The sequence below is a fragment of the Haemorhous mexicanus genome, chromosome 18, assembly GCF_027477595.1.
Source record: "Haemorhous mexicanus isolate bHaeMex1 chromosome 18, bHaeMex1.pri, whole genome shotgun sequence".
In the NCBI taxonomy this organism is placed as follows: domain Eukaryota; kingdom Metazoa; phylum Chordata; class Aves; order Passeriformes; family Fringillidae; genus Haemorhous; species Haemorhous mexicanus.
Window position 1 is genome coordinate 13007858 of NC_082358.1, and position 24107 is coordinate 13031964.

General features: G+C 50.0%; 1 protein-coding gene across 3 annotated transcripts in view; it reads left to right on the forward strand.

Annotated features, from left to right (window-relative positions):
- The first annotated feature begins 2819 nt into the window (after nt 1-2819).
- The window catches only part of PMEPA1 (prostate transmembrane protein, androgen induced 1), a 43441-nt gene continuing 22153 nt past the window's right edge, over nt 2820-24107 (forward strand). The window contains exons 1-2 of one of the 3 annotated variants that reach the window (XM_059862467.1): nt 2820-2988; nt 17983-18021. In XM_059862467.1, coding sequence (XP_059718450.1) covers nt 2886-2988; nt 17983-18021 — 142 coding nt within the window. In that variant the 5' untranslated portion in view covers nt 2820-2885. The remainder of the gene's footprint in view (nt 2989-17982; nt 18022-24107) is intronic. The other 2 variants (XM_059862468.1, XM_059862469.1) reach the window with 2 other exon arrangements.

The window sequence follows — 24107 nt, forward strand, 5'->3', positions numbered from 1 at the left end:
ACCTTGACTTATTTACGGCAGTGCTATGTGTCTTAAGTGCGAAGGATGTGAGTTGCAAGCTGGTAGGCTCAGATAAGCTTCCAGCCACCTTTTCTGGCCAGGCAAGAAAGGTCCTTTGGAAAAGTGTAGCTAATGTTCAACTACCAAGTGTTTTAGACATAATATAAAGATATATACTTTCAGATAAATAATAAAAGTAGGTTAATTGATAAAGCATATCTGAACTGGAATTTGTCTTCAGAATTTTGACCATGTGTGTGCCTGGCTTTAACTTTCTTGATGTCCTTTCTGGGGCTGGTGGGCCGAGTGTCCCTGTAACAGGGGTAGTGTTTCTTCCTTCACATTTTCACAAAGCATTTCTAAAAATCTGACTGCTACAAAATAAATTGAGCCCAAGAAATAACCTGAAGGAATCAAGATTACCCCTCCTGCATTACTGATGAGGAAACTGAGGCAGGAAACAAAATATAAAATAGGATTGGAAATACTTTATCTCCAGCTCTAGCACAGATTTTTTTCACATAACTGTCCCTAATCTCCCAGCACACCACTTCCCACCTCTGGTGCCACCCCAGCACCTTCCCCTGCCTTTAGGAATGGCACTTGTTGGATAATTCATGTGTGCTTGGTGCTGGGGAGCACAAACTTCTCAAAGCCCATTTCTATCCGAGCCACACGATCCCCTTCCGTGTTTCCTTTGGATCAGTAATTGTTGGGAGTTCCCATCTGTCGAGTGGCAAAGAGTAAAATATTAAACAACCTGGCAATTCCTTGTTCCTGCTCTCCAGGCATTTTCACAGGACTGGATGGGCTGCAGGAGTAAAGTACAGGTGGGTATTTAACATTAGTTTGTAGTAGTCATGTAGAAATAAATTCCTTCTCTGGGCAGGGAAATAAAGGTTAAACTTTACCAATGAGTGCCACTGAATCTGACCCAAATTTTGAGACCATAAATCTTCTGTGATTGCTTCAGCTTTGTAGGAATAGGATTTCTGCTGGCTGGTCTCCTGTCCCCACCTCCATGCATCTTCCCAACAGCATCTCTGGGGAATGCAGGCCCAGCTAGGGATGTCTCAGATACTCCCAAATCCTAAATCAGAGCTATCAACAGTTACAGGGAAATGTGCTTTCTTAGAAGATAACTGAAGCTGCCTTTATCTCCCAGTAACAGGATCCACCAAGATTTATAGCAGCTACTTCGCACCACTGTAGTTAAGCTTGTTTCAGCATTTTCTTTATAAACCTTTGTTTTCACAGGTTTATTTCCCAGAAAAAATATAAAAATCTGTCTCAACTAAAGCTTGGCACAATGAGCCCTTAGGGAAGAGATGATGTTTTTTCCTTTTACCTGTCTTGCGGTGAATGGGGTCGCTCCATTTTACAGCGTGTGGTTTGAAACAAAAGTGGGAATGTGTCAGGAATAGTTCTTGAGCTCTGAGCAGCACCACTGGCACCACCATGGGAGCTAACGAGAATTCTCACTGAGCTCAGCCATGGTCAGACTGGGTTATCCCCCACATGTCTTTTCCAATCTTTCCTATTTTTCTGTCTGAAATGCTGCACTGGGGACTGGCTGTGTGAAGTGAGCCTGGAGCCCTGTGGCTCAGTGCTGTGGGGCCAGGGCTGAAGGGGGTCCCCACAGCTGGGTGGGTGTTGTGGGGTGAGCCGGACTTTTGGGTGCTTTTCCAGCAGGATACCCAAATCCAGGTGCTTTTGGAGCTGATCTGCAAAAGGATCTCTGCCAGGTCCTGCTGGAGGCTGGCAGCTGGGGGTGCCACTGGACCCACCTGGGTAGGCTCAGTGCAGGTGGTGCTTTAGAGATCCACTGTGGGTGGGTGGGTGCAGTAATGACTGGAGCATCTCTGATGAGGAAAGGCTGAGAGAGCAGGGCCTGCTCGGACTGAAGGGATGACTGAGAGGGGACCTCATCAATGTGTGTAAATATCTAAAGGAAGGGTGCCAAGAAGATGGACCAGGCTCTGCTCCGTGGTGCTGAGCAATGGGACAAGAGGCTACAAAACAGATGGCCAGGAATTTCCACCAGAACACGAGGAAGAACTTTGTTTCTGTGCAGGTGAACGAACACTGAACAGATTGCCCGGAGAGGGTGTGGAGTCTCCCTCGCTGGAGATATTCCAGAAGCCTGGACACAATTCTGTGCTCTGTGCTCTGGGATGTCCCTGCCTGAGCCGGGAGGTGGGACACCGGGTGACCCACGGTGGTCCCTTCCACCGCTCCACCCCGCTCTGCGGTTCCGGGGGTCCCGCGCCCCCCGGCAGCTGCCGCCGCCCAGCCTGGGCGCATCCCGGGGGGGCCGCACGGGGCGCTGCCCCCAGCCCCGCTCCCGGCGGCAGCGCGGGGAAGGGAAGGGAAGGGAAGGGAAGGGAAGGGAAGGGAAGGGAAGGGAAGGGCAGTCCCCGTCTGGCGCTGACGTCACGGTCCCGCCCGCGGCGGCGGCGGCGCGGCCGCGTCCCCGTGGCCGTGAATGAGCGCGGGGGGCGGGAGCGGAGCGGGAGCGGGCGGGCCGCGCTCCCACCGCGCTCCCACCGCGCCGCGCCCCACAAAAGTGCGGGGCTGCCGCGGCCGGGCCCAGCGCTGCCGCTTCCCGGGCCGGAGGGGCGCGGAGCAGCCGCGGGGCCGAGCGGAGCCGCTGCCGGGGGCGCTGTGCTGCGCCGGGTTTTTTATTTCCAATTTCTGATCGCAGCTGCATTTCCCTCCCTCCGCCCCCCCCCCTCCCCCCCGCGCCGAGGAGGAGCCCCGGCTTTATGTGGTGCTGCCCGGGGAGCGCTCGGCGGCCGGGAAGTTCTTTGTGTCGCCGTCGCCTTCCTTTTTTTTTTTTTTTTTCTTTTTCTTTTTCTTTTTTTTTTTTTTGTGTGTGTGTTTAAATGTATAACTTCATGGGGCTGAACAGCACGGCCGTAGCTATTCAGCCCAATGTGTCCTGCACATGCAACTGCAAAAGGTCTTTGTTCCAGAGCATGGAGATCAGTAAGTACCAGTCCTGCTGCTCCCGGGGAGGGTGCGGGAGGTGCCCGGGGTGCGGGAGTGCCCGGCGGCCCCGCCGCGGGCGGGGAAGTTCCCGCGGGGGCTCCCGGCGGCGCCCGGGACCCTTGGCTGCGATGCGCTTTCCCGGAGTGGTTTTCCTCCCCCCTCCGTGCGAGCCCCGCTCTCTCATCTGTTGCCGCTGGGATGTCGGTGCGGGTGTGACACGGCGCGGGCCGGGCTGCCGGAGCTGCCCGGGATCGGCCGCCCCCGGCCGCTCCCCGCCGGCACCGCGGCTGAGATCCCCGCTCTTCCCCATCGCGGCTCCATCACCGCCCGCGTCTCGCCCTTTCCCCGCGATGCTCCGGTGCCCCTGCCCCGCGCCTTCCCCTCCTGCGGGGGTGATGCTTGGGCGCTCCCGAGCCTCCCCCGGGGGTTTGCGCTACCCCCGTGTAAATCACCCTGGCCTCGGTTCCGGGGGGCACCGCGGTCCGGACACCCGAGTAGGGTTTGTGTTTGGGAACCTGTTCTCCCCGTCTCCAGCCCCTCGGGGCTTTTTGTTCCGAAGGGCGATTTGGGGTTTTTCATTAATATTTTTCAACCCTCGCTGAGTAGCAGTGAGGGCAGTGCCTGACCTAAATATTCACCACTTCTCTGTGTGCTCTTTCCCTCTTGGAAATGAAGTGCACGGAGGTGGGAGAGAAGGAATATGACTGCTGAGGGAAGAGGAATGAGTTGGGCTCTTTGGCAGTTTTAAGCAAATGGTATTTTCTGTAAAGGGAAGATTTTCAAGGCATCCCAGAGCGGGAGGGTTGTCAGGATTGTACCCTGCTTAGCACCTCATTCAGTGTCTTGAAATCCAAACCCTGCACAGACTAATGCAAAATGGCCCAAAAGGAAAACTTGGGAAAGAGTCTGGATTTTGCATATATGCCTGGCACTGCGACGGGGCAGGCTGGCGCTCGGTGCGTGCAGGGAGAGCCAGCTGAGCTGTGCCTGTTTCTGCTAGCACAGGATCTGCCCCGTTACCTCCAGCGGGGCTGCAGAGCATCTGTCCCTTGGTATTTTGGATGGCTTTTGTCCAGCGTCGTGTGCCTTCTCCTTCTCCAGCTTCATCCTTGTTTAATTCAGGTGTCTGAGTCCCGGAGAAGGTCTGCAGGCATTTGTATACTGGGTACTAAAATGTGTTCACTCTGAATTTTAGCATAAACCATACCCTTTGTACTGTATGCACTTTTAATCTTGATTTAATCTCATTCGTGTTCAGACAAAACTAAGCTGGATTTGCCTGATTTTATTAACACTACCGGTACTGAATAGACCATTATTCTTCCCTGACTTTAACAGGCCGGGCTAGATGTGCATACCAATAGCAGTGTATAAATAATGAAGATACAGTTCTTTTTTGTGTCAGCCAGTTGCTGAACATTAACTGTGTCCCACAGAATCCCAAGGATGAGACTTTGTGTCTGAGCAAGGCTCATGGTTGTGATAGAAGTTGTGAATTAAAATAGGTAATGTCTTTTGAAGAAAAAGCTTCTATTCCAGTCTAACTCTTGGCATGAGGTTTTGTTGGAATAACTCAGGCTTTTAATTTCACTCTTTGACTTTTTAGAAATGGCACAGTTTATAATTTTTCCCCCCATTTTTGTCAGCATGTGAAAGGCTTGGTAAGAGGCACTTGCTGCTTATGGGTGAGGAGGGTGTGAGAGACAGGGAACAGTGAATGACACCAGAGACCTTGCCTGGATTGGGATGGGTTTTATGGGAACCTCGTGCCTGATGCTCCCGAGGTCCTTCCCTGACTTGTCCCCTGCCCTGTGTCAGCTCTGGGGTCCTGGCACTCAGGTGCTGAGTTCCCGTGAGCTCCTGGGAGCCTTGGAGTGAGCTCCCTTATTGCTGCCCTTCCTTATTTCATGTTGGGGTAGGTTTCTTATCACCAATGTTATTATTTATTTCCTGCTGATGGCGGGCAGCATTGGCTCACCTCTGTGCTACAGGAGAGCTCTGCTGGCACTACAGGGGCTGTTACCTGATCGCCTCCTACACCTGGCTCCAGTGGAAAGGGCAGAGCTGAGCCTCCCTGAAATAAATTCATTCTACAGCGTTTCTCCTCCTCCAGTCGCTCGATTTTTGTGTATCTTTCTGATACGACTTTGAGGGAACCTCAGAGCAGCTACCACCAGATGCTCCTTAATTTTTCAGCCAAAATTTCAGTTACCAGGCAGGAACACTTCAGGAAAGTATCACGGAGAGGAACACGCAAACTCCTCTGATTTACAACCCTCTAAATAGGTTAACTGTCCAACCGATGCCCAAACCCCTTTTCCTCGCAGGCTTCATTCCGTATGGCGGCTGCGGCGCTGCGGTGGAGGAAGCAGCTGGTTTCTGTGTGTGGCGCTCCCAGATTAGGATTAGAAAAGGGTTTTTTGGGGGCGGGGGCGCGAGTCTCGCTGGGGGCTGGAGTGCCAATATGCCGGGCGGTGCTAAGCAGCCAGACGTCTGCAGCAGTGGGCTCTAATCGCCTCGGCTGGGTGAAGGAGGTCAGGGGTGACCGGCGTGGCGGAAGAGGCTGTAAATAACTAATTATTTGGCGCGGGGAGCCGAGCGAGGCGCCGTGCCTGCCTCCCCACCCGCACCGGCACCTGCCCGGCCCGGCCGTCCCGCGGGCACCTGGGCATCCCTGCGGGAGCGGCCGGGGCAGCTCTCTCCGGGCCGGGCCGCTCTCGGCAGAGGCTTTGCAGCCGCTTTGATCGGGTAGGAATGGTATCCGAGGCGTTTGGGATTTTTGGGAGGCGTCGTTGCATCTCCCAGGATCGAGGCCGATCGCCCCAGCTGCAGCGCCCGGCTGGGCTGAGCGAACCGTGAGGGCAGGTTCCTGTCCAAGCCAAGACTTCTAGGTTTTCACATTTTTTGGTTGAATAACAAACCAAATGCGTATGGCTCAACCAGGGATCACATCTTTCCACTTTCACACTGCTTTTCTGACAAATGCATTTCTTTCCTGACACTTTGTCATCGGCAGTTATGGCTTATTCCAGGGCAGAGTGGATATGAACCACGTGCTTCTTTATTCCTCCCCTAAGTTTTCCCCATGGAGTGAAGCCAGAGCTGCTCCCAGCATTTCAGCAAGCCCAAAAGTGCTTGCACAGAGGATGTTAGTTTGTGGCATCTCAGTTTGACCTCAGCCAAACCGGGGAGTTCCCTATGTCTGGCTCTGGTTATGTGTCTGTGATGAGCTCTGCTTTTTGCTGAGATCAGCATCCCAAGGTGTGATCCTGGAGGAGCAGAGCACAGCTGGCTTTACTTATGGTGGCCTGAGAGCTGTCTGTGTGTGCCCTTGGCCATCCCAGGGGAGCCAGACTCTCTGCAGTCCCAGCTCTGTGGGTCCTACCTCTCAAACCCAAGGAAAGGCCTGATTCCCTGAGCCTGGACAGCATAGGGGTCTTTATTAAAATTACAGTTTATTTGTGCCCTCAGGTAGTGATTTTGGTCTTAGTGCTTTATAATTTATGCCGAATGGGAGAATGAAAAGACAGAGGGGGAAATGCAGGGGAAATAGTCAAACTTTGTTTTTTCCTGTGGGTGAACACCTGGATTGTGCTGTGCTGCACAGCGGGACCGGCACACGGCACCAGAGGTGATCCTGTATAATTGGAGGTGATCATTTATCGTGCCAAGTGGAGGCAAAACATGGTTCATTATTCCTTTTCAGTCAGTGTCAGGGTGTTTGCTGCAGTAAGTTCTGTTAGCTTCTGGTGTGGAAGCATCCTCCACCCCCTGAATGTTTGCCTCTGTAGTGTGTTTTCAGATCCTGGCTGTGAGAACACCAGAACTGAAGGGTGTGTGCAGAGCAGCAACCATGTTCTTTTCCTTAAAGCCAGGAATTCCCAAGGTAGGATCTGGGATTACCTCTAAACTTTTGGGATATTGAATTAGCTGCTACCACTGCTTCCTTTGTGAATGGAGAGAAGAGCAACCACAAACACATGTTCTTACTTTTATTTGCTGTTGCTTATAAAAAAAGCCTAATAATTTTAAATTTCTCAGTTGAAAGTTGGTGGTTTGATAAATCCAGTTTTAGAATTAATTTGTAAACATAAATTATACGTGGAGAGACATAAGGAGACCTTTCTAAGGGAAGTACCAAACTACATGGTGTCACTACTAAAGGGTAATTACAATCCAGCTCCTTTCCTGAGTAACTCAGTGTACAGTCATGTCTGTCAATGTTGTTTCATTCAGGTAGCAGCAGCTGTCAGAATTTGCTAAGCCTAATTAGTGAAAAAAAAAGTAATTTATTTGCAGTGGTGTCTCATGTGAAGACTTCCAACCAGTTTGCTTCCTGGAGGGAGATCCCGTACTGGTGTGTGGTTTGCCTTATCAGATCCCTCCTGTTCTCTGTCACACGGTGTGTCTGCTCCTGGCGGGTTCCATCAAAGGGACAGAGCCAGGCTGGAGAGCTGGTGAGGACGAGGTACAAGGGCCTGCAGTTGAGTGGAAGCTTGGTTCACGCCATGAGCACACTCGCAGGCGGCCATAAAGCCCAGCAATCATTGGTGTCCACGGGGGTGTTTTCATGCAGTGTTCTTCCTGTCTGTGTGGCTGAATTGCTGGGTGATTATTTTATAACTATTTTGGGTGGCAGGAGGTAGGTCACTCGGGCAGGTCCCAGGTGAGGAAATGCATCCCAGACCTGCTCTGTCTGCGAGCGGCGTGGCCGAGTCTGGCACAGGGAGGAACAGGGAGGAGTCCTGTGGCAGCAGGATCTGACCCCTCACTTCCATCTTCCAGAGCTGATCACTGGCTGCTGCGTTGCTGCTTCCTTGCTGCAGGGAATGCAGTGGTGGTCTGGGAGCTCCTCCAGGAGCGATGGGTGAGTGAGGAGTGAAGGGGAGCGGGGCAAGGGCGATCCTGGCGCTGAGCATGGGAGCAGCTCCCTGAGTGCCAGCACCTGGAACCTGGACACAGTGCTGAGAGCTGGAGAGACCCTGCACACACACGCCTCTGGGAGCTGGAGAGACCCTGCACACATGCACCACCAAGGGCTCACAAGCTTTCAGCACTTGAGGAGGTCTCAGGGTACTCTGTGTGTGCGCATGCAGGCATAAACACGTCCATGAAACTTAATTTAGTAATACAGGAAAGTGGCTCCAATGAACTGGTTAATGAAGAAGTTGGTAACCAGAGAAAGGAGCTGTGGGGTTTGGGCTTTTTTGATTTTTTTTTGGGGGGTTGTTGTTGGTTTTTTTTTAAAGCAGATAAATTTCAGCTGTAAGAATTTATCGTTCAAATCAGAGGATTTGGGGAGCTATTGAGAGTAAAGAGAGCTTTGATGATTTGGCAAGGAATACAGCTTCTAAGGCAGCACTTTGATCTGCATTTTAAATGCTTCTTTGTAATGACAGTTTCACAATTTCTTTTCTCATTTTGAGTCAGTTTTGCAGAGGTATGTTTTGAGAGAAAATAGTAACAGCACACATTATTCTTGTTGGCTTTGGAGCCAGCTAGAACTTGTAGTTCATCCCAGATCTTTTGGCTACTGTGGTAAATTTATGATTGCACCAAAAAGGAAAATTAGTAAAGATGTTAAATATTATCAAAGCTTTGAAAATCTTTTGAAATCTCTCTGGTGTGAAAACTAAACTTGCATTAGCATTTCTGCTGTGGCGTGTTGAACAGTGTTTATCCAAGCATCCACCTAATACTGCAGGTTCCTGATTTAGCTTTTTTTTTCCTTCTGAAGGACACGCTACTGTTTAGCACATGCATCCTTTTAGTCTTGCATTGCAGCTGAAATCTTGGCTCTAATGACTCAAGCTTTCTAAAGACAACCCTACTGGGAACCTTTTTCCTTTCCTTCTGTCTACAGCACCTCCTCAGATAAACTCTTGTTGGTGGGAGAAGGTTGTTGGTGCCTACATGTTCTTATACATGAGAGCTTGTTGCATTAATTTATGTATTATGGAGAGGGGTAGGAATTGGGAATGTTTATTAAGGTTTTAGTTTAAATTTTCCACAGCATCTTGAATCCAGTCTGGGGAGAGGTTTATACCTCTCATTGGAAATCAGCAGCCTCAAGCATGAGAACAAATAAGCAGGTTTTCCCAAATTGGTTTAGAGCTGTGTGGCAGCTCTTCTGGTGCTGGTTTTGGCCTCTCCTGGCTCTGATGAGCTGTACCAGGCTGGCAGCTCTCTACTTGTGGAGCAGGTGTGTAAAACAGGGCACAAATTTCATTTGCAAGGTAAATTTGCCCAGGAAGTTGGGTCTTCAGTACATGCAAAGGGTACTGGTAGGCCTTAGATAAATAGAGCTGTGTGTACATTTGACTGGCATCCCTCCCAAACTGTCAGTGACTGTGCTCAGTGGGGCGTTATCCCTGTTTTTGGATCTCTCTGGTACAGGGTGCTGATTTGGAGCATGTAGCCCTGAGACATGTCAGTCACCATCCCACTCAGAGATGTACAACCAGGGCACTGTCTGTGTTCAGGCTCAGGTTGGCATCAAGTCCACCTTCACTTTTAGATTTATATTTTTTTACAAATGCTGCTTTTTCACTGTGTACAGTGAGGCAGCAGTGCTAGAGGCCATAATCCATCAGTGTCCCCTTTTTCTCCAGGTAGTCAGACTTCCCCTTTCTCCCTGGTGCAGGAGTGGGCTAATGCTCCATTTAGAAGAAGGTGTGTTTTTCACTGTGTGTGGTGTGTGTTAGCGTGTCCCAGACTGTGCTGTTACGTAAAGACACCTTGCACATCTTTGGAAACTTGCCTCACAAGTTGTCAGTGTTGGTGGATGTCCACAGTGCTTTCAAGTGGTTCACACATTTGTGCTTGGTGTATTCAGTCTCGCACATCTCTTTAATAAAATGCCTCAGACTGGGTAATTTTTTACTTGCAGTATGCATTCAAGAGTGTGCAGTTGGAAAGGAAAGTGCTTTTGCACATGGCAGTTCTTCTCTGGACCATTTTTGAGACCCTGCCGAAGCCTGCATAGCTGAGGGATTGTGCCTGTGATGGTTTGTGCTCTTCAGCAGGTGCAACAGGATTTCCCACATTTGCAAACTTGGCCCAAGCAACCCAGCAAAGCAGAATTTAGCCTTGGCGAATGAAAACGGATTAACCCCCAGGCTTGGAGCGTACCAAGGATGAAAAAAGTTACTGGCACAAAAATCAAGGCTACTTTTCAAAGAATATGTGCAAGACATGGCTTGGGGATTTTTTTCCATCTCTTCATTCTGTCCAATATGTAAAGTAGCTGGTTTGTTACTCTAACCCCCTACAAATGATTGTCAGTAATAATTCTGTAAAACTGTGAATCAACTCTGCATGACTTTGTGCAAATAGACTGAGTAATTTCTTTGTTCTTTTCTTCTTACTTTGTAATTGGAGTCTGTAAAAGCCCAAAGGTTTGGTCTTGTGGAAAGCATGATTCATTTATTGGTGTCTGTGCCGACTAGTTATCTTTCAGTAATTCCAGAGTGCTGCTACAAGCCAAGAGTGATTCATACATGGCTAAGTGCACAAACAAATGGGGTCATGGCCATCTGCAGAAACTTTTCTAATCTATTTATGGTATCAGAGAAAGAAGTGGGTGTATTAAGGATGATGGAATAGGTGTCAATTACATTAGTGACTGTAACTGGTTAAGTAACGCTCACCATTACTCAAAACCACATCTGCTCCTTGCTGAAGATCACAACAGCAGGTCCTGTTTAAATGTTAACGCAGGTCTGATAGAAGAGATGGATTGAGTGTCTAGCCTGCCTCCTGAGGAGCTCCCCCCCTCACAGCTCTTCTGCCTTCATTGAGATTGAGACAGGGATCAGGAACTTGCACTGGGAATATTTGTAGTGACAAAGTCTGTCTCTGCTGTTGCAGACCTTGGTCGTTGTAAGCTTCACGCACAGAATTTGGCCTTATACTTCACTTGTGTTGACGGTCAGGGTAGGGTTTGTCATTGGCAGAGCATCTCAGAGTACTGCTCCAGTGGTCAGTTTTCCTTCCAAATGCATCTTCGGTGGTTTAAAATCTTGAGGGAAGATGACCAGCATCTTACAAGGTGGCCTTTCTCTACTTCTGTCCCTTTTCACTAATTGTGAGAATTAATTCTCCCTTTAACTCTGATATCAAACAAAACATCCCTGGCTGCAGCTGTGTCACAATTCCTCTGGTCAGGTTTTAGGCTTTTGCTTTTAGGCTCCTGCCCTGCTCAGGGGTGGAGGAGCTGGGCCCAGGGCTGGAATTGGTTGTGAGGAAGACAGGGTTTGAGATCAGCAATAGGAAACAGGAGGGCAAGAAGCAAGATGCCCATGGTTGAGGGTCTCTGGTGGGCTCCCTCTGGACTCCTGGTTGCCAGAGCCTGCCTGCTCATCAGCCTTGCACTCTGCCTCTGCCTTTGCACCTAAGATATGTGCATCCAACAAGATCTTGCCCTTGCAGAGTGTGGAGTGGTCTCACAGAGTGTTAGAACCGTCCCATGTCTGCAGGATGGATGAGTGTTACTCATGATGAGGTTTGGAGGTGGCCATGGCCTCGTCTCCCTGAGCCCTGGGAGACCTGGACAGTCACTGTTCACTTTGATTTCAGAGGACTTGACTGGAACACAGAGCTCACGGACTCCAGTTTCTGTAAACTGAATTTAGGCATCAGCACTGGCCAAAAATATGGGAGAATTTGGCAGTGCATTGTTGTTGTCCTTTCACTGATGTTTTGAGCACTGTGTTCTGCTGCGCCCTCCCTGCACGTGCTCCCATGAAGGGAGAAAAGGCCTGGCTGACACCCTGAGTTCTCTGTGGAGGGGGAAGTGACCCAGACTTTTGCCCAAAGGACTGATGAGCCTCTCCTGATGTCTGAGCATCTTTCTTCTCCTGCCCTTGCTTTACTTAAGTCAACAGATTGTGTAAGCCACATGCGAGATTTACCTGCAGGGCAAGTGGGAGAGAAGCAGTGCCATTTGGATGAATTCCCAAGAGACATCTAACCACTGAGTGTTCAGACTCACATTTCTGAGCTGAGTCCTACGACAGTCCTGAGTCTGCTCGTCGCCTCTTCCACTCTTCCATCCGTGGCTCTGGCTGCCCAGGACGAGTCCCAGGGAATTTGCAGGCTGTGGCCGCTGGCTGGCTTCTCCCCTGCGGGCTGGACTCTGTGCTGAGCAAGCTTGGAAATTCTCCCCCTTAGTGGTTTCTGTTTAATGTTATGATTAATGTTGTTATTTCTTACAAAAACAAAAGATCCCCCCCAAAGCAGAGTGCCTCCCACACCCTCCTGCGCTGTTTCCCACGGTGCTGAGGGTACACGGGGCTCACCCTTGGAGCTCTGCTCTCTCTGCACGGGGTGAAACCCAGAGCTCAGCAGCTGAAATGACCCATGACTGGGCCTGTCCTTGGTGCCTGTTCCAGGCCTGAAACCAGGCTGGATCACCTTGTGCTCTTCACAGGTGTTTGTGCAGTGAGACCCCGAGAGTCAGTGGTTGTCGGTGTCCCCTGCGCTGGCTTGGCTGCAAGGGCTCACTGAGGGCACATGTCTTTGCTGGAGGGGTAAGTCCTGCTCCTTCTGTGTTGTCTTCATTATTTCCACCATTACTCCACTTTACCAAGGGTGGTCTCTTGGCTTTAGTACCTCAGAGTAGCATATACAGATTAAAATAAGCTCTGTAAGTACCTTGTCCTGCTAGGTGCTTTTTATGACACTGAAGAAACAACATGATTGATGGGCACTTGCTTCACACAATTCAGGGAAAAATTATCTTAAATTGCAATTATTTCCCACCTAATAAGCAGGAATCTCATTTTTGTTGTTACACTTACATTACTGTAATGGGACTCTGTTTGAATGGGAAGATGTGTTTTCAAATTCAGTGTTTCCAACTGCTGAGACACACTCAAGGTGTGTAACGCTTAATGATACTGATCACTGGTGTGTAATGCAATCAGGGTTTATGTTTCTCTAGTGTGACTTATTCATAGCAGTATATACACACTGCACCTTCCTTAGGTTTTTCTGGGAATGCAGGTGCTGGCTGGAATGCAGGTCCTGTCAGCTGATGAGCCAGAGGTGGGCTCAGAAACAAGAATAGGGGCAGAGGTCTCTGATAGGGGTCCTGTGCCATGTGCAGAACAAACTGCAGGGTTACAAACACATTCTGTCCTGCTGATAGCTTTTAATCCTCATAGTTCTCATGGGTTTTCTTGATAAATACACTTTTCAACCTCTACTGAGTTGCCATCCAGGCCTGAATTGTAAGGAACAATAAACATAATGGACAGACTCAATTTAATAGATTTCGCTACGAGCTTTTTATTAGTACAGCTTTTTAAAAAAAGAAGGAAAAGGAGATGACTGCATTTATTTACTTGAAGTGCAGAAAGCAGCTCTTTGAAATCCAAGGGAAGTGTGCCTGAGTGGGCTCAGTTCAGCTAGTAACTGTGGAATGAGAGAAAGATCCATCCTGCTGCACAGCCTGCAGAGTGCTGCCTGGTCTGGAACGGGTTAACAGTGCGTGCAGATGTTCAGGAATTCCTCTTTTGACTTGACCGTGGGGTTTTGCTGCTCTTCAGAGCACAAGTGCACTCCAGTCACAGCAGGTTCGTGGGTTTGGAGATGCCTTTCATCTCTCCTGTTCTTGCTGCATGCCCGAGAAGGGATCACGCCGTATCTTGCTGCCATGTGTCTTCCTTGCTTGTGTTTCTAGAGATTTGCAGACCCACATAAAAAATCCATTAAATTAAGCAAAATGGCCTTTAGAAAGCTACATTTCAAGTGGAAGAAATGCTTTATGTAACGTAGGGGTATGTGAGGGGACCTAAATACAGGCTTAAATTGGCTGTTACGAAAATAGGTATAATTGGGTTTTTTGCACAGTGATTTTACAGCTTCTGAGTTTAATGTCCTGGTGAAATGCTGCATCCAGTCCACGTGCGGCCGAGGAGATGGGGGTTGAGCAGCCTGAGTAATGGGGCTTGTTCTAGGAACAGCCTTGCCCTCGATTGCAAAACTGGACATACCTGTTGTTGGCTGAGGCTCTGCTGTGTCTGAGAGGTGTCTGGAGTGAGGTGGTTCCTCTCACCTGTGTTTGCCCTTCAGTCTCTCCCCTCAGCTGCCCTGTGTCAGGGCAAGGGGCATCTCCGACCGTGGTTGTAACTGCTTGCAGGTGAAAAATGCAGCTGTACCCTCCTAACTGGGCACGTGCCAAGAGCTGCAGCTTTGTTTTCCAGCCAGATCAATGCAGTTCGTTGAAGTCGTTGGGTAATTTAGTAGCTGGAGGCACTTCTGTGGGCTTGGCGTGGGAGCGACTGCTTCGCTTCCCCCCTCGGGAAGGCTGGGAAGGGTTTCCCTCTGAACCCAGGCTTCCCCAGCTGCATCCGGCCACAGGTGATGCTGTGGGGTCGTGGTCCAGCCATTCAGGGATCAGGAGCCTGAGGAAGTGGAGGATATCACATTTTGACCTTGCATCCTCATATTAATCCCGATGGTTTTTCCTGTTTTAATATTTAAAACCTTTCCATTCTTCTGTCTGGGGAGACAGAGTATTGGCTCGCCTGGGTAAAGATTTGAGACATCCTCTTTTGGAAAGCTCATCCCAAAGCAGGTTTTCTTCATGGAAATCAAGGTGCCTTCAAATCCTGTGGCAGGAATTGGAAGAATATTTTTTTTTATTTGGTCTATCTTCAACCAGTTAGGCCTGAGAGCTGGTTTCCTTTCTGGCTTACTAAGGTCTTGCAAGGATGAAAAAAATATGTTGCTTTCCTTTGAATCTCTTAGCCAAGGCATGGAGGAAAGCGTGGTACTGTGAGACAGGGTGGAAGAAGCTGAGATAGTATTTGCTGCTTCTTCGAAACTATCCCTTTTTAATTGTCTAAACAGCATTTCAAAAAAAATCTCTGCTCTTCTCCATGTTCTTCCAGCATTATAATTCTATATAATCACTTTTCTTTCTCTAGAAGAATAGAGCATGATTTTTTTTTTTTTTTGCAGAAGGGAGAAGGGATACATTCCAGATGTTGCTGGGATACACTTTTTGCCTCTGCTTAATGTCTAGTGGCTTTCAGTAAATATGCTGCAAGAGGTGGGGCTGGTGTTTTTATTCCAGGACAAATAATTTACAGCAAATCCCATCTGCTGATGGAGGGAGAGCGTCTCTTGGGTGTGACCTGGTGGGGTTAGAGCTGGTTCTGCCAGAGACTGAGGCTGGCCCAGGTGTTCCTTTGGGGTCTTTGCCCTTGGTCACTCATGGTCTTCACGCTGCCCTTCCCACACCACTGCCCAGCTCCTGCTCCGTGAGGTCAGGGCTCGGGTCCCTGGCATGGGAATAGGAATTCTGCTCTAAACTGGCACAGGGCATTTTTGGGAACAGCTCTGCTCTGCAGGCAGCCCTGGCTGGGTGAGGACTGTCACATCCTCTGTGATGTGGGACCCTTGGTTTAGCAGGACTCTTCTGGCCAGCCAGGCTTTTTGCTGCTGGTGTTTTAGCCCAGCAAAGAACATCCCTGTGCCCCACACCAGTGTGGGGCTGGATCCAGAAGCTGGGCTCTGCAGATGGGCAGCCCTTTTCCCTCCTTTCCTGCCTTTTCAGTGCATGCCATGCTCTCCCCTGCTCTGCAGCCTTGCAGGCTGAAGCAGCAGTGATTTTCCAGCATGTGTTGCACAGAGGTGTTGTGGGACCAACACGGCAGCTCTGTTCCCTGTTTCATGTTTTCACCTGTTTAGGCAAAGCACATCCCTGCTTTGTTGGCAGCCTGTTGGGTTGCACAAACAGTGTAAGACAAAACCACGAGCAGGTGTTGGTCCAGCCAGGGTAATTACTGGTTCCATGCTGCTGCTGGTAGGCAGAGAGCCTGAGCCACCCTTCCCATGGAGCTGTCTGGCAGTGCTGCGGCTGCAGAAGGGCTCCAGGCACGGCTCAGCCACTCCCTGGATCTCTTCCCTGCTGCCGATTGCATAAAAAAAGTTTATGCATATAAGGAGGGAGGGAGGAGAGCTGAGGGTGGCTCTGGTCTGGTTTAAAGCACCGACTTTATGTGCCAATTCTCATTTGCATTTAAAAAGTTGGCAAATGCATGGCTGAACCTAAAGGGCAGATGTGAGGATGGGAGAGGCAGGCGTGCTGAGAGAGAGAGGGGAGAAGCAACATCCCAAAATCTTGCCTGACTTCAGAGGGTTCAGGCTGGCTTCTCCCACACATCCCAGACCATGGCCAGACATCTTGGATGAGACGTGATGGGGAGCACATGCCCACACGTGCACAGGGTGTCATGCTGCATCACCTGGGCTGTGGAACTGAGAGGGGAGAGACATTGCTTTCTACCCTTTTGGAAATGTAGCCAGAGAAAAGCTGTTCCTGATCCAGGCAGCTGCATGCACAGGGTCTTTTTCTCAACCTTTAAATTTCCTTTGGACTCTCACCCTTTTGGATCTCCCAAGCCATTTTGGCATCCACTTTTTCTCAGACTCTACATTTTACTTTTGGGACTCCCACCCTTTTTGGCCTCCAGTCGTGTTTTGGCCTTTCACTCCTTTCCAGCCTCCCACCCCTTTCCAGGCTTTGTGCAGTGAGCTGGCTGAGCAGGAGGAGGAGGAGGTCCAAGCTTGTTGCCACATGTTGGTGTTTGGCTCGGCAGAATTCCTTTCTCTCCTTTCCTGTCACACTTGGTGTCAGTGCCCGTTCCAGTGGGGTGGTGGTGGTGCTGCCCATGGGCCTGGAGGCTTAAGGCTGCCCCTGTGCATTCAGGTGACACCTCACGTGTGCAGGCCCACTTTGGAACACCTGCATGTGAAGTGTCTAAATCAGCCTGACTTCCCATCAGTGAGCCCAGCCTGCGACCCGTCATGATTTAGCTGCTACAGTAATTTACAGCAACTCTCTGATCCTTAATCTTTACCTGGGATTAAAAAGCTGGTTTTCTCTGTCCTCCCAGGTGCATGGAAAGTAACTTTTTAAAGCTTTATTTGAGAGCAGTGATGTGCTGATATATCCCCTCGAGCCTGCTGTGTTGCCGCAGAGGCAGGCGCAGTGCGAGGAGCGGGCTGTGTGTCCGTGGCCCTGTGTCTGGCAGTGACTGACTCCTTTGCTCTTGGGTTAAAGGCCACTTTTATAGGCCAGTAGGACTCCTTACGGTCAGACTGCACTAATTAGTACCAATTAACCATTATCAGTGACAGACAGTTCTTACAGGCTTCATAAAAGAATCCTGTATGTGTTTCTCTGGCAAACCTCCTGCAGGATGCAGAGCTCCCAGCCAGCCCAGAATGTCTCAGCTTGCCAGGCACTGGGGAGGATCCATGTCCTGTAATCCCTTCAGTATTGCAGGCAGTCGCACAGTGATGGGTGAGAGAGAAATCATGAGTGTTCTTTTGTTGCAAACTTTTTTCTGCTTTGTTCTCCTCACTTGAAAATACATCTGCTGGGCATTGCTGCTGGGGTGTTGTGCAAGATTTTGCTGCGGCTCTTCGTCTTCAGCGCTGCACAGCCAGTGCCCCCGCTGTGGGCATGGGGTGTCAGGAGACCCTGAGCTTTCACCAGGCTTAGCAGCATGTGGGGCTCAGCTCTGTGTGTTTGCAGAGGAGACAGAATGTGATAAACAGTCTTTGAAATGCAGTGCCTTGAAATGCAGAGTGCTGCCCTGGGCCATGGACAGGCAGTCTGGCCCTGTTGGATGTGGCAGGGAGGTCTCTGGGGTGGGCTGAGTGATCCCAGAAACTTCACAAACCTCTGTGAAGCTTTGGCAATGCCGTTAGGCGTGATCAGGAGAGCAGTCCTGGGGGAAGCAGAGGAGAGAGGAACGGGACCTTGAGTGGCAAAAGCACATGGGGTCATTATCCAGGAGTGGTGGGACCTCTGGTACTGCTGGCCTGTGAAGGTGGTGGGAGCAGGTGTCTGCTGGCCAGGGGAGCTCTGCCAGGACGAGTCCCCAGGAGGGGAGCTGGGGTGTGTGTGCAGCCGCTCGGAGGTGGCTCCCATCACTGACGGATCCTTTCTGTTTTTCTTTCAAATGTCTCCAGGCACTGAATGTTTAGGTCGCACCTTTCCAGGTAAACTGGGTAAGTGAAGTATTTCAAGAGTTGCCAAGATCTAATTACGAAGGCTGATTGCATGATTGCAGCTGCTGTACTGTAAACACCCCAGTTACTGCTCCACACAACGGGTGGGACATTGCCTGGCCCCGAGAGCAGCAGGTACCTGCTCCTCTGGTGCAGAGGGGGATGCAGTGGTGTCTTCAGAGGCTGACTGTGCAAACCTGCTGTTCTTTGTCTGTCCATACCTGGCTGCACTTTGGTAATCCTGGATGCGATTTTTTTTCCTGCTGTTCAATGTAGAAATGTGTTCAAAAGCTGAGTGTCATTTTAAGCACCAGTCCTCTTTCATTTGCTGCTACTCTGGCAAACTGATGAGCAGTGTTACATTGAGGAAAGAGACTTTCACTCTATTTTATGAAAGTAATTGACATCCTGCACCTTTTTAAGTCATGGGATGTGGGACTTCTGCTGAGTGTGGCCAGGGATGCTCATGTTCAGCACAGGCAAAACTGGGCGTTGGAAGCCCTGTTAAACCAGGCTCCTGGATTTGAGCTGAACCTGCTTGCCAAAGAGCCTTTAAAAAGACACTGCTATAATGTTTATGGGTCTGTCAGTTTACAACTGAATTTATGACAGTACCTCAAAACTAAGGTGTCTTTGCTCAAATGTGGTGTCCTAAGCCTTCTGGGGAAGAACCAGCTAAATAAATTGTTAACAAGCGGTGAATGAATGATTTTAATAAATGGCAAATCAATTGCTCTAGAGCCTAGAAAGTCAATAGAGCTTATGACCTTGGCTTATAACCACACTCAGATCCCTAACATGCCTGTAATGCTTACAAATCATTCATTAGGCTTTTATCAAGCATCAATTAGTAAAAGTCATAATCTAAAATAAGAGGGAAAAAAAAATTATTTCAGTTCCTTTATTTCGAGCCTGGTGGCACAATTTGGTTGCACAGCAGGATAGCCCTTGCTTATGCAAAAAAGCTGTGAGACACCACCAGTCCCCCAGCAGCGTTACCGTAATCGTGGTGCAGACATCAGGCAGGGGAACCGCGGGAGCCTGAGCTGGGATCAGCCCCGGAGCTGGGACACTCACACCAGCCCGCAGGGAAACTGTCCTGCAGCAGCCAATGGTTGATTTACATTTATTTTATATTAATGCCTCAAGATCTCAGCAGATCAGGCGGGCAGGGGTAGCTGTGATGTCCCAGTGCTCTGAGCGGCTGCTCGGGGCACTTTTGCTCCAGCAAAAGTTGTTTGGCTGTTGCTCCACAGTTGTAAAACTCACACCCGTTTTCTTGTGCTGTGATTTGGGAAAGTGTGTGAGCAGGGATGTGCTCGAGCTGTGCTGCTCTTCCTGCTTTCCCTCGTCTTCCCATTTTGTGTGTGTGTGTTTGTGCCTCGGGGACGGAGGCAGCGATGCAAGTGAAAACATGTGGTTTTCTTAGAATATAAATAACAGAAAATTAAGTATAATTTTTGTTTGTTGTACAGTCATTCCCTGCAGTCTCCAGTTGTTTGCTCCTTTGCTGCACTCCTGTACTCTTTGGGTTTTTTTCATCTTACTGGATGGATACTGTTAGGAGTGTGCTGCAGGACACTTTAGTGATCTTGCTGTGGGGTTAATTGTGCGCCCAGCAAAGAGCTGTGCTTGCAGACATCAGTGCATGCCCAGGCTTCTGAAAGCCCGGCCTGCCAGACGGGGCTGCCTCTATCAGACAGCTTTTTGCCTCTCCTTTGTTGTCTGGGTCCTTGTCTGCAGCTCCAGCCTGGGCCGGCATTCCCAGACATCGCCACCTCCACCACCCGCGTCCTCCCGGAGCGTCCTGGTGCTGCCTGCTGGGCCAGAACCCCAGGGGGAGATGCCCCTGCCCATCCCAGAGAGATGCCCCTGCCCATCCCTGTGCCACCTGGGATAAAGCCCTGCAGGTGGTGGGTCAGAACACCAAACCTGGGCAGGGAGCAGCGCTTCCTCCCGCAAGGGAGGTTTGGTTTTCACTGGGCTTTTTTTCCTAGGTTTTTAAGGTATTCCACCATCTCCTTGGTAACTCCTGGGTGTCTGTGGTGTGGATGTCAGGCTCTTGGATTCCTCTAAATGACTTGCGGGTCCCTCTTGTGCCTGCTAAGAGGGAACAGTTTGACTGAGCTGCAGTCTCTGCCCAGATCTGTGCACTGGGGCATGGTCAGGCACCACTGTGTCCCCTCCATGGGGAGTAAAAGAAAAGGTGCTGCAGATTCTGGTGGATTTTGTGTTAGCTCTCCTGCTTCTTACAGAGGGTGGCTTGGGTATGGGTACAGAGGAGGAAGGAGAGAATGCCCTCAACAAATGGCTATTCATCTTATTTAGGAGGAGATGCATTCCTTGAACTCTGTAAAATCAAAGGGCAGGGTGGAGGGTTTACACCAAGCAAAATTCACATAGCTGAACATGTAAGTACATGAAAATATGTGATTTCTTAAAAGTTTGGGTGAATTCTTTGAGAAGCTGGGTCATGCTCTGCATTCACTGCAATGTGAAAATGCCAGTGTGCACCATTCTTTATTTTTTTGTTGTGGGTTTGGGCATTTTGTTATATTAGTCTTAAATGCATTTGTTTCCATAGCTGCGCACTGCTGATAAAAATCCCAGTGTGGGATCTCTCAGTCTCTCAGTGCATGTGCACCAAAAATAAATCCCAGGCAGTTGTCAGGAGATGAGCTGCTGCCATGGCAGGTGCCAGGCTGTGAGGAAGGTCTGGCTGGACCCTGCTGAGGCTGCAGGTGTGTGGCATCTTGCCGTGGTGTCCATTCACTGTCCTGCCACAGCTCCTGGCTCTGTTGGTGCCTCAGTAGTCCCAGGGACCTGGAGCACTTGGGGGAGGAGTTGCCACAGGACTGGGGTAGGAAGCAACAGAGGCAGGGGAAGGTGAGGTGTGCTGGTGAAGGATTGGCCTTTGGTGGCTACCAGGATACTGAAACTCCTCTCGTGCTCTGAATTCCCTGTATTCACCATCAGCTGTTTGTAAATCACCTCTCATCAGAAGGAGGTGGGGATTTAATAGCTGTTTAAACGATCTCAGTTGCTGGGTCTGGTTTTGCTTGGTCTCAGGCTGTAACTCTAGAGCTCCAGCCTGGAGCTGGCAGAAGGAGGTGGGATCCCTGGAGCTGCCTGAGGTGGCTGCTGGCTGTGCCCAGGGTTGCAGGTTCCATGTGGAGTGGTGCCACTGGGCCAGTGAGTGTCCCTGGTGCCCAGGGTGCCACCATGGGTCACGCTGGTTTTCCATCCGTACAGCTGGGCTTGAGCACATCTTCCAGCTATTTGCCTTTCCTCCAGGAGCAGTGGAACGAAAGGGTTTTGTTTTGCCCAGAGTTCTGATCTGTGGGTTCCCAGGTTTACCTGTGGCCCCACTCTGTGCTGGGTGTGCTCAGGGCAGCTGCTGCTCCTGCTGCCTGTGCTGGCATGGTCAGGGCACAGCCAGGGAGTGGGATCACCCCAAAACCTTATCCTGAGGGCACATGGGGGTGGTTGGCTGGGAGTGCTTCCCCTCACAGCTCTGCCGGGCGTGTCCTTAACCCCCCCCCATGCTCTCTCTCCTTTAATGCATCTTTTTAAGTACTGAGTAATAGTGTTTTCTTTCTGGCAGAGACAAACAAGGGCTTTTAATAGGTCTTTTATTTTCTCTTCGTGCAGTTCCCGGGCAGTAACCTGCCATTAGCTCCAGCATTTATCTAGGGTATTTGTATTTTTATATGTGGGGACCTCAACACTGGGAAGCCAAGGGGTTTGATCAGGGTCACCCAAGAAATATGTGTTAAAGCTGGGACTTCAGCTTTTTCTGAATGTTGATGTGACCTCTAGGCTTGGCAGAGAGGGAACTTCTTGGTTTGTCCCCTTTTAACTGAGCCAGACAGGGAAAGCAGAAAATAAAGGCTCTGTGGAAGGAAGCATATATTTCATTTTTGCTCTTTCCTGTCGGCAATCCGCGCAGGGCTGGGATCCCAGGATCTCCGTGTTCAGGAGCGTGAGGATGCTGTGCGCGAAATACACGGAGGCAAAGGGAAACCCGGGGCTGGAAATCTGACGGGCTCCTTCACCTCCACGGGTTCCAGCAGCGCTGGGAGATGGAAGCTGCCCTGCAAACCCTGCAGACCGTGTGCTGGGGTGGAAGGGTGGGCTGTGCGTGCCCCCTCCCCCGGCAGCGGTTCGGGCGATGCTGCGGCTGCAGCTGGGGCTGCCTCGCTGCTCCTGCCCCGCAGCGCCTCTGTGCCCGCCTTGTCTGAGCAGCCCCAGTGTGCCGGAGCACAATGCTCCCTTCACTCCCCGTCAGACTGGAGGTCTAGACGCTCTCCCTGCCTTTTGTTGTCAGGGTCACAGGTTAGGGAGCGTTCCCAGCTCCTTTTCCCTCCGCTGATCAGGGATCGCTGCCCGCATGGAGTGCTGCGCCGGGGCACCCCTCCGGAGGGAGTCACCCCGCTACCCAAACACACTCAGACTTAAAATTATTGTGGCAGCTCCCAGAGAGAAATGTGCTTTTGAAAGGCAGTCGGGATCACCCCCACTCCAGTTCTTGCCGGCACAGATGCTCAGCTGACACCAGCTAAATAGAAACCTTTTAGCTCTTGCCAGTAAGTCTGGAGCAAACTGCCAAAAAGCATCGAGGACCAAGATACAAAACGAAGTCAGGCCTGAGCAAAGTACTTGCAAAGGAAGGATGGAACTGATGTGTTCTGTCTCTTGATCTTTAGCACATGAGGTGCTTCAGTCTCAGGGTTGTTTTTGTTTTTTTTTTCTAAATACAATGGTGGCATTCTAAAGGTTTTCAGATAGAAAGTCCCCTAGCTACAAAGGGAAGGTTTTTCCCTTAGTGCAGGCTTTTTTAACATGAAGCATTTGTGAAAATTTCCTTCCCCCTTAAAGACAAGGTTGGCCGAAGGAGACATTTTTAATGGCTTTTAGACATATTTAGAGATGGAACTTGAACCTGTGATGTTGCCCCTGCCCCAGCCCACCCTTGTCAGCCTTGCCCTGGCCGGGAGCTGCCTCTGGGCTGCAGTCCCTTGTCTGGAGAAGGGAGGTGCAGAGGAGGAAATGGTTTGATAAAGAAGTTAGGAACAACTTTTTTCTTCTTCCTGGCAAGAAGACATAACAAAAAATTGGCAGATTCATGCTTTTTAATATTGAATTAAAATCTATTAAATAGTCACAGAGAGCCAAACCCTGAAATTGCTGTTAGGCACTGCTCTTGGTGAAGTGAAATGCTTCTGGATCTGGCTCACTTCTGCATTTTTTTTGTGTGTGTGTGTGTTTGTATCATGTGTGAAGAATGAGTCTATGAAGCTCAGATAGAGGTTTTAAATAGAAATAATGCTGGCAGCTCTTTCTCCCTGAATCCAGGGCTATTATGTGTCTGGCTCTTGCCAACATGAATTGAAGAGGAAGTTCATGTGAACTCCCTGGCTGATTTGACAGCTGCACAGCCATGGTGGGTTCAAAGCCCAGGCACTGTTGAGCAGAAGTGATGACATTTTTTGGTGTTTCTTCTTTTCCGAGGGTAAGGATGGACCAAGGGAGCCTGTTTCCCACCCCAGTCCTGGCACAGGCAGGGACAGGCACATTGAGCAGTGGTGGTCCAACTTCTTCCCCAAAGCTTTATCCGTGGTCCAGGTGCTTCCACTCTCAGGGGAATGTCACTGATTTGTGCTGCCTGGGGGACATGAGGGGGGCACAGACCATCCCACTGGCAGTGGTGGAGACCACAGAGCCCCCAAACCTGCCCCTGTTGTCCCTGTGGGAATCCTCATGCACCTGTGTGCAGTGGGAGCAGTTTGGGGTTGATTCCTCTGCAAACCCACAGTGCAGTGAATGATGCTGCTTGTACAGGACGTGGGGGGAAATAATGTTAAATTAAACTCTCCGTAAGGGAAGAAAAGCATCCAGCCCCATTCTTTACTGCTCATTTTAGTAATTTCTTCCAGATAACCTACACATCTGTGTCAGTGCAATTAAAGCAGAAATTCTGTCTAATGAACAGTTGTAGCCCTTGGGCTATTGCGGAATGAACAATGAAGTTGGAAACAGTCTTATTAAAATAATAATTAAGAAACAAGGGTTGGGAGACAGAGGGA